General features: G+C 35.6%; 1 protein-coding gene across 1 annotated transcript in view; it reads left to right on the forward strand.

Moving 5' to 3' along the window:
* Nucleotides 1-428: 428 nt before the first annotated feature.
* MGAM (maltase-glucoamylase) overlaps nucleotides 429-10999 on the forward strand; it is a gene marked incomplete at its 3' end in the record, with an annotated part of 76465 nt that continues 65894 nt past the window's right edge. The window contains exons 1-2 of the mRNA XM_017499781.2: nucleotides 429-519; nucleotides 9582-9710. Coding sequence (XP_017355270.2) covers nucleotides 9584-9710 — 127 coding nt within the window. The remainder of the gene's footprint in view (nucleotides 520-9581; nucleotides 9711-10999) is intronic.

Raw genomic sequence — 10999 nt, forward strand, 5'->3', positions numbered from 1 at the left:
CTTTTTTTAGGGGTGAGAAAGAAGAAAACTATTTTTAAAACAATTTCCTTTCATCACAATCATTAGATTGTGCTACTAAATGTCAGTGGGTTCCTGAGAAATTAGGAGCCACTGCAAGAGACCAGGGCACTTTTACTGGTCTTTTTTTACTTTTTGCTTTTATCATCTACAAGTTTACAAACTGTGTCTGTGTTCTCTTACCAGGCATACTGAGTATCCCCACCACATAATAAACATTCAGTACCTGGAGGGGATGGAGTGGATCATGAGGGGTGGCTTTTCCTTCCAAAGTCTTAGGGATGTCCTTCTTAGAGCAAGACCATGATTACTAATTAACTAAAAATTCTAATCCTGGAGATAAATCTGGACATTCATTTGCATTTGAAATCCATTAACATTTTCTTGATAGGTCAGTAAATAGTTACCAGGGCTTTGGTTGCTTTGGTGGACTGTGCTCCTTTGCTTTTATTGCTAAGCCATCCTTCAGGCAGAGAGGGAGCGGCTGCAGGAGGTAATGAGGTATGTTTGTGAACCTTGGGTTCATGTATGTGTGTCTACAAGTGTGTGTGAATTCGTGTGGATCTCTTTTAGTCAAAATACCCTTGTTAATTTGTTACACCCAGACAAGGATAAACAATACCAACAATAAATCAAAAAATTATGAACATGCACACACATGGAACAAAATTCTTCTCATTTAACTTTTTTTCTTAGTGTGTGTATATTCCTCTGAACTAAGGCTGGATCTATAAGCCTGATTGTAGCAAAACCTGTGTGTTTGTGTGTGTTTCTGTGTGAGGTATGATGAATTATTTAATAGGTTGAGGTAGCAGGCAGAAATCCAGATTCTGGAAATGAGGTAAGGGAAATGAATAAAAGGAGTTCAAATTTGGGAGTGAGATTTTTCCTTCCTATTTTGAGATATTCCTTCTGAAAGGATATGGAGTCGTGATTGAGAAAAGGCCATTGGCGAACCAATTATAGTCAGAAAACTGAGAACTCTATCACTATGCTTGTGAGTTTGGTGCCTCTGTTGATCAATTGCCGAATAATTTTAGGGAATAGTCTGAGGGCGTGTGTATGTAAAATATTGGGATGCATTTATGAGGTGGTGTGCATTGAGGGTAGGGGAGTATTCCTGCAGAATCTGGAAGGAGGTCATAAAGAGACAGGTAGGGTATTCGTCCTGGCAGTCATGTGTGGAGTAGAATGGAAGTGCCCATGGGAAGAGGAGGTGGTGATGGATTATTGTTGGCCCTCACTGATAGAACTTAAAATTAAAAAAAAAAAGTTGGATCCTTACTAGTTGCTAGAGTCTAGCTAGACACATGTATTCATTTCTCTTCTGACTGGTTACAGAGATGGGAAGGGAGAGTTACTCTTGGGGAAAAAGAGATAAGTTGAGACTAATTCCCATGGGTCTCCCTGAAAAAGGGTATCAGTAGGTTCTTGATGCAGGATCTGATCAGTGGCTTTGCTGGACAAGCAGGACCTCCCAATATCCAAACTGTCTACAGTCTGTGTCCTGGTATGGGACGGTAAGTGTATGTCTGTAGGTGTGCAAAGAGGGGGTGAGATGGAGGAAGTCTTTGGTTTGTTGTACTGGGTAGGTCCCTGTGCTACCAGGGACCAAATGAAGTGGTGTACTAAATTTAAGACCGTTAATTGGTATTTCACTCACTTTCACAAGATGTCAATGATTATTTTTTATTATCAGGCATTCCCTCACAAATAAGTTTTAATGAGCTATAAAATTACTATAAAACTTGTTCTATAAGCATGGAATAGAAGAAGAAGAAATTTTCCATTTAAAATTGGTTCAGGTGGGAGCTGTGGAATGTCATGAAAAATATAAGCATTTGTACACCTTGGTGCTAGGCTAAAGGAGGAGTTAGCTGTCTCCTAGAGATGATCCCTTTGCAGATCAGATGGGGAAACTAAGTCCTAAAGGGGTTAAGTGGTTTTTCCGAGGTTACACAGCTGGTTAGGGTCAGAACTGACTCTTAGATTTCTCACTTTGGATGTGATCAGACTTGCAAAAAAAAAAAAAGCCATTTATTAGCTACCTTTTTCCTTCATAAGCAGCTGGGACATGATAGACCAACCCACTAAATATTGCCCAGCAATTTTTTTTTGAGATGGAGTCTCACTCTGTTGCCAGGCTGGAGTGCAGTGGCACGATCTCGGCTCATTGCAACTTCTGCCTCCTGGGTTCAAGCAATTCTCCTGCATCAGCCTCCTGAGTAGCTGGGACTATAGGCACGCTCTACCACATCCAGCTAATTTTTGTATTTTTAGTAGAGATGAGGTTTCACCACGTTGGCCAGGATTGTCTCGATCTCTTGACCTGTGATCCACCTGCCTTGGCTTCTGAAAGTGCTAGGATTACAGGTGTGAGCCACTGCGCTTGGCCTGCCCAGCATTTTTGATGAATGGCCATGGCTTGCCGGGGTCTTCTTTGCAAGTTGTTCTTGATCTATCTACAATGAATCTTCTTTTCCACTAGATCTCATGCCTTGTGTTAGCAAATGATTTTAAAGGATTTTAAAAGAATGGCTTAGACCTCCATATACAAATCAAACAATGGCTATAATACTGCAAAGAGGACAAATATCCAGTTTTTCCAAATTAATTTAGATAGTCATTTAAATAATTTAGGCCCCCATGTGGTTTATCTGTCTACTTTGCCTAAAGAACTATAACAATACCAGGACAATGAGCTTTGACAATTATTCGTATATGAAATAATTCAAGAAGAAAAAAATTTCTATTGATTTTGCATGGTATATACATAGTAATAATTCTTTCTTGTTTTTTTTTTTTGTTTGTTTGTTTTTGTTTTTGTTTTTGTTTCAGATGGAGTTTCACTCTTGTTGCCCAGGCTGGAGTGCAATGGTGCAATCTTGGCTCACTGCAACCTCTGCCTCCTGGGTTGAAGTGATTCTCCTGCCTCAGCCTCTGGAGTAGCTGGGATTACAGGTGCCTGCCACCATGCCCAGCTATTTTTTTTGTATTTTTAGTAGAGACAGGGTTTCACTATGTAGTAGGGACTGCCCAATATGTTGGTTAGGCTGGTCTCAAACTCCTTACCTCAGGTGATCCACCCACCTTGGCCTCCCAAAGTGCTGGGATTACAGGTATGAGCCACTGTGCCCAACCTCTTTTTTAAAATTTTACTTTAAGTTCTGGGATACATGTGCAGAACAGGCAGATTTGTTACATAGGTATACATATGCCCTGGTGGTTTACTGGACCTATCAACCCATCATCTAGGTTTTAAGCCCTATATGCATTAGGTATTTGTCCTAATCCTTTCCCTCCTTTTGCCTTTCATCCCCTGACAGGCCCTGGTATGTGATGTTCCCCTTCCTGTGTCCCTATGTTCCACTGTTCAACTCCCACTTATGAGTAATAACATGTGGTGTTTGGTTTTCTGTTCCTGTGTTAGTTTGCTGAGAATGATGGCTTCCAGCTTCATCCATGTCCCTGAAAAGGACATGAACTCAATCTTTTTTATGGCTACATAGTATGCCATGGTGTGTATGTGTCACGTTTTCTTTATCCAGTCTATCATTGATGGTCATTTGCATTGGTTCCAAGTCTTTGCTATTGTAAATAGTGCTAAAATAAACATATATGTGTGTGGATCTTTATAATAGAATGATTTATAATTTTGGGGGTATATACCCAATAATGAGATTGTTGGGTCAAATTGTATTTCTGGTTCTAGATCCTTGAGGAATCACCACACTGCCTTCCACAATGGTTGAACTAATTTACACTCCCACCAACAGTGTAAAAGCATTCATATATATATATATATATATATAGTAATAATTCTTACATTTCAGTAAGATTTTTTTTCTGACCAACCTAATTAAAATTGCAACCCTTACCCCAACATTCCTCATTCCCCCCCGCCCAACTTTTTCTCCATAGTTCTTAAACAGTATAACCTACTATATATTTATTTATTTTGTTTATTGTCTCTTTTTGCTACCCACAAGAGCTAAGTTTCATGAAGGCAGGGATTTTTATCTGTTTTGTTCATAGCTGTATAGACAATTTTTGAAAGGATGCTTGGCACTGTAGGGACTTAATAAATAATTCATGAATGAATAAACTGCAAGCAGATTTCTTTCTTCCAGAGATATAGCTTGGATAACTTGATGATGAATAAATGTGACAAATAAGACACATCAGTAGATTTTTCTAGGTCTCCCAGATAATTTAAAACAGTGGTGTGTGTCGTAAACTTAATGTGGTTTTATTTGATAAAACTACAACCTCACAGAAAGGCCAAGCTCGTGTACACTGTGGGGCATTGTAGCATAGGATATAGAGTAATGGTTAAAAGCCCTGGCTGTGGAGTCCAAAGGGCAGTGTTCAAATTATGGCTTTGTTCCTTATCAGCTGTATGACATCAGGCAAGTTATTTGATGTTTCTGAAGCTTAATTTTTTCATCTGTAAGTGAGGATAGTAGCCATAATTAACTTGCAGTTGTTTTAAAAATTGCATTTGACAAATTATGGAAACCTCTTAGGATATCTACTCAATTACTGTTAACCATTATTATCATTAACATTAAAATTGCACAATTAGATATTTGTCCTATACAAAAATAATAGTCAAAGATTAAGGACAGATTGCCAAGTAGCAGCTTTTTAAAAAACATTTTTAAGAGCACTTAATTCTTTCAAAAGCACTTAACCCTATTTAAATTATTTCCTTTTTTATTTGCCCCTTGCCATTTTTCTTGATCTTAGTTTTCCTTCAATTGCATTCCTAACTGAGGTAGGAGGCTTCACCATCAAGGGTTCTATAATGCGGGAAGTAAGGTCAATCTGATAATTCTGGAGATTTTTTTTTAAGGTTTAAGGAAACCTTTCTCTTGTATAGCTAGAAAATAGATATTGTTCCATAGAGGAAATAACCATATTTGAATATATGGAGCAAAAGGACTATTGATAAGTGGCAAGGAAGTCTTTTAAAAAATGTTAATGGTATTTTATTTAAAAGTCATATTTATGTATGCATATTAGTTACCTATTTCAGGGTAACAAATTACCTTACAATTTTGTAGTCTGAAACAACAAACATTTATTATCTCTTAATTTATGCAGGTCAGAAATATGGGAGTGGGTTAGCTGAGTGGTCCTGATTCAGGGTCTCTCATGAGTCTGGACAAGATGTCAGCCAGGACTGCCGTCATGTGAAGGCTTGAATGGGGATGGAGGGTTGCTTTCAAGGGAGCTTACTAAGATGGCTCTTAGCAGAAGACCTCAGTTCTTTGCTAGAAATTTCCAAAGTCCTGCTTGAGTGTTATGATGGCATGGTAACTGGTTTCTTCAGGAAATGATCTAAAAGAAAGAGCAAGGAGGAAGCTGTAATGCATAGTCTTGGAAGTTAGATGCCATCCCTTCTCCATATTCTATCTATTGAAAGTGAGTCACTAAATCTGGCTCATCCTCAAAGGGTGGGGTGGTGGAAACTCAGCTTACCTCTTGAAGAGAGGAGTATCAAAAAATTTGTGAAATTAAAAACACCTGCCATCTCATTATTTTAAATAACATTGAATTATATTTTATTTCACATATTTATTGAGTGCTGTCTCTATGAATATTTACACTGTCCTCAATCTTTTGCTATTACATGTAATGCTGTGATGAAAAACCTTTATTTGTGTGTGTGTGTATATTCCCAAATGTGTAAATGTATTTATGGGATGAATTTCTATAAATGCAATTGCTGGGTAATGGGTATGAGTAATTTTTATAGTTGTTGCCAAGTCTTCATTGAGCATAGGGTGTTTATAGTTTGACCAGCAATTTGTTGTCACATTCTTCATAGTGTCTAACATATGTGTTAATAAACACTTGGAAAAAATTTAAATATCATTATAGAGAGCAATCTGACATCTCACAACTATTTGCATCCACCAAAGAGGAGATATCATAACTTGGATAGACATTCTAACTCCTTATCAGTGACCCTTTGGTTTATTAGTTAATTTAATTATATCAGGCATGAGAGGTTATTAATCTTTATGGAATTTAACAAGCAAGTTTAATTTTATAGGATTTCTTATGAAGCTCTTTGGAATGTGAGATAGTGGAGACAGTCCTGGCAAGAAAGACTAGAATTGGAGTAATTTATTCTAGAAAACACAAGGCAGTCCTCCAAGTATTTGATAAAATTCAGCATTCCTTCATGAAAAAACTCTTAACAAACTTGGCATAGAAGGACTATACCTCAAAATAATGAAAGCCATATATGACAAACCCATACTGAACAGGGAAAAGTTCAGTACAATTGAAAGCACTCCCCCTAATAACAGGAACAAGACAAGGATAACCATTGTCACCACTCATATTCAGCATAGTACTGGAAGTCCTAGCTACAGCAATCAGGCAATAGAAGAAAATAACAGATATCCAAATTGGAAAAGGGGAAGTCAAATTATCTCTGTTCATTGATGATATAATCTTATGCCTAGAAAACCAAACCCTCCAAAAGACTCCTGGATTTAATAAATGACTCAAGTAAAGTTTCAGGATGCAAAAATCAATGTACAAAAATTAGTAGCATTTCCATACACCAATAACAAGCTGAGAACCAAATCAAGAACTCAATCGCATTTACAATAAAAATAAAATAAAATACCTAATAACACATTTGACCAAGGAGGTGAAGGATCTCTACAGACAACTATAAAACACTGATGAAATAAATTGTAGATGACACAAACTGTAAAGCATCCCATGCTCAAGGATTGGAGGAATCAGTATCATCAAAATGACCATACTGCCCAAAGCAATCTACAGGTTCAGTGCAATTGTTATCAAATTACCAATAATATTCTTCACAGGTTTAGAAAAAAAATTCTAAAATTCATATGGAACCCCAAAAGAGCCTAAGTAGCCCAAGTAATCCTAAGCAAAAGGAATAAAGCTGGAGGTATTGCATTACCTGACTTCAAATTGCACTAAAAGACTGTAGTGACCCAACAGCACAGTACTGGTATAGAAATAGACATATAGATCAGTAGAAAAAAGTAGAGAACTCAGAAATAAAGCCACATACTTATAATCAACTGATTTTTCTCAAAACATACACTGGGGAAAGGGGTCACTGTTCAATAAATGGTACTGGGAAAATTGGAATGTCATATGCAGAAGAATGAAATTGGACCTCTATCTCTCACCATGTACAAAAATTAACTCAAGATGAATTAAAGGCTTAAATGTAACAGCTGAAACTATAAAATTCCTAGAAGAAAATCTAGGGAAATCTCTTCTGGACATTGGCCTAGGCAAAGAACTTATGACTAAGTCCTCAAAAGAAACCATAACAGAAACAAAATTAGACAAATGGGACTTAATGAAACTAAAAAACTTCTGTACAGTAAAAAATAAACAGATAACCTACAGGATGGGATAAAATATTTGCAAACAATGCATCTGACAAAGGGCTAATACCCAGAATCTATAAGGAACTCAAACAACTCAACAGGAAAATAACACATAACCCCATTAAAAAGGGGCAAAGGACAGGAACAGGTTTTTATTTTTTTATTTTATTTTATTTTTTTTTAATTGTTCTTTAGGTTCTGGGGTACATGTGAAGATCATGAAGGATTGTTGCATAGGTACATACATGGCAAGGTGGTTTGCTGCCTCTATCCTCCCGTCACCTATATTTGGCATTTCTCCCCATGTTGTCTCTCCCCAACCTCCCTGTCCCCCACTGTCCCTCCCCTGGCCCCCCAGTACAGGTATTTTTTTTTAAAGTCATAAAAGTGGCCAAAAAAACCCATGAAAAAATGCTCAACATCACTAATCATCAGAGAAATGCAAATTAAAACCACAAATGAGATGTCATCTTACAGTGGTCAGAATGGCTATATGCAACAATCTTGCGTGTTCTTCACATGTACTCTAAAACCTAAAACTCAATTAAAAAATATATATATATATATAATATATATATATATAACATATAATATATATAATATATATATATATACATATAATATATATATATAATATATATATATAACATATATATATATAATATATATATTATATGTATATATATATATAGAACAAAAACAACAACACAAACCCAACACATACTGAGAGGATGCAGAAAAACAGGAATGCTTATACAATTTTAGTGGGGATGTAAAATAATACAACCTCTGTAGAAAATGGTATGGCGATTTCTCAAAGAACTAAAATTAGAACTGCCCTTCAATCCAGCAATTCCACTACTATCTACATACACAAAAAGTAAATTGTTTTATCAAGAAGACATCTGAAATTGTGTATTTATTACAACACAGTTCACAGTAGCAAAGTTATAAAATCATCTCAAGTGTTCATCAGATGATTGCATTAACAATGTAGCATACATATATACCACTGAATACTACTCATTCATAAGAATGAAATCATATCTTTATAGCAACATGGATAGACCTGAGGCTATTTTTCTGAGTGAAATGACCCAGAAACAAAGTAAAAAACTGTGTGTTCTCACTTATATATGAGAACTAAACAGTGAGTATATGTGGACATACAGACACTGGAAACTCCAAAAGGTGGAAGGGTGGGAGGGGGGTGAAATACTACCTATTGGGTACAATGTATACTATTTGGATGATGGGCACACTAAAAGCCTAGTCTTCACCACTATGCAATATAAATCCATGTAACACAATTGCACTTGTTTTCCTAAGTCTATAAAAATTAAAATCAGTACAAAATATTTTTAAAAAGTGAAAAAAATGCGAGTAGGGATCTCATAGATCTTCTAGTTCAATTTCTTTCCTTTGTAAATGAGGCAACTGAGAATAAGAAAGCTTAATTAATTTTCCAAGGTAATCTAGCTATTTTCAGAATGAAGATTGCAATAAAGAGAATTAACTGGATTTAAGGTATCCTGAAGATGCTGTATCATTTATGTACCATTCTTACTACTTAAATCTGATAAAAATGCTAAAGCTAATAATTAATTTACAGGAACTGTAAGAAGAGAAGAAACATGTTAGCATGCATAGAGATATAATCAACAAAATTCAGATTGCAGGAAAAATCTACAGAACAAATTGTTAATTAAAAAATTCATAAAAGATATAGGCCAATTATAATATATAACTCTTACATCCTCAGGAGAGTAGAACAAATTATAAAAGTTTATCAGATAATGAGAGGAATTTCAAAATTGACTAGATATTTGACGATAGTAAAGAATTATTGTAAACATATTTTAGGTATGACAATATTTTTGTCTTTTGCAAAATTTCTTACCTTTTAAAGAAATATACTGAACATTTTCAGATTAAAGGATATGAGACCTGAGATTTGCTTCAAAATAATTCATGGGCAGGGAGAAAAGTGGGCAAGAATAAAGACAAAATGAATCAGCCATGAGTTGATAATTTTTAAATTTAGATAATGGATGCTTGAGAAGTTTGTTATAGTATTGATTCTATACATTTGAGCTTTTCCATTGAAAATCTTACTAGTCATATAGTAAATCAAATTGAAATCTAAATTTTTTTTCTCTTATTTTTTAGAGATGGCAAGAAAAAAGCTGAAAAAATTTACTACTTTGGAGCTTGTGCTCAGTGTTCTTCTGCTTGTGGTGTTTATCATCAGTGTTGTTCTAATTGTGCTTTTAGCCAAAGAGTCACTGAAATCAACAGGTAAGGAGTAACTCTGGGGCTCTTTCCATATATTATTCTTTTTAGAGCAAACCTTCATCAATGGCAGGAAAGTAATGCTTTCATACTCGTGTGTGTGTGTTTGTTGGGGGGCTGTTATATGTGAGTGTTCTATGTGTTTTGGGCAGCTCAGTAGGTATTCATTGTAGGTTTAAGTTCTGATACTTTGATTTCTCAATTAATGCATTGCAGGATTCCATAATTAACATTTTAAATATATTTTTCAAATTTCATTAAATGACTCTAATTCTGCTTACAATAGTAATTAACAATACCTTCATGTGAAAGGCAAGCAAGTGAGTATATGAGAGACTTCAAAAAATTTGTGGAAAAATAGAAAGAAAGATAAAAATAAAAAATAAACCTTATTTCTCAATGTGAGCTCCATCAAGTTCAGGACGTTTTGTAAAAGATGATACCAGCCATTTAGTTTATTCATAAAGAACTGAGGGTCCTAGGAATTTAACCTTCTTATTGAAGTACTTTTTACATTATTAACTGAAAAAAAAATGAGTATCTTTTACAGATTTTTTTAAGATTAGGAAACTAAAATAAGTCAAAAGAAGCCAAATAAGAATCATAACATGGATGCCTAAAGATTTCCCATTGAAACTCTTGGAAAATTGCCCTTGTTTGATGATGAAATGAGCAGGATCTTTGTGGTGGTGGAGAAGGACTCTCTATGAAACTTTCCTGGGCATTTTTCTGCTAAAGCTTTGACTAACTTTCTCAAAATACTCCCATAATACGCATATGTTACTGCTCTTTGGCCCTCCAGAAAGTCAACAAGTAAAATGCCTTGAGCATCCCAAAAAACTGTTGCATGACCTTTGTTCTTGACTGGTCTGCTTTTGCTGTGACTGGGCCACTTTCCCCTCTTGGGAGCCATTGCTTTGTCTTCAGGCTCGTACTGGTAAAGCCATGTCCCATCTCCTGTTACAACTCTTGGAAGAAATACTTGAGGATCTTGATCCTCACTTGTTCAAAATTTCCATTTAAGGTTCTGCTCTTGTCTGCAGCTGATCTGGGTGCAACAGTTTTGGCATCCGTAGAGTAGAAAGTGTGCTCAACTTTAATTTTTCAGTCAGAATTGTGTAAACTGAACCAACTGAGATGTCTATGGTTTTGACTATTGTTTCTGCTATTATTTGTCAGTCATCTACATTAGGGCACGACAAAATTAATTTTTTTCTTCACAAATGGATGTGGATGGTCTGCTTCTGTGGGCTTCATCTTCAATATTATATCGGCCCTTCTTTTTTTTTTTTTTT

Source organism: Cebus imitator, unplaced genomic scaffold, assembly GCF_001604975.1.
Source record: "Cebus imitator isolate Cc_AM_T3 unplaced genomic scaffold, Cebus_imitator-1.0 Scaffold260, whole genome shotgun sequence".
NCBI classification, from domain to species: Eukaryota; Metazoa; Chordata; class Mammalia; order Primates; family Cebidae; genus Cebus; species Cebus imitator.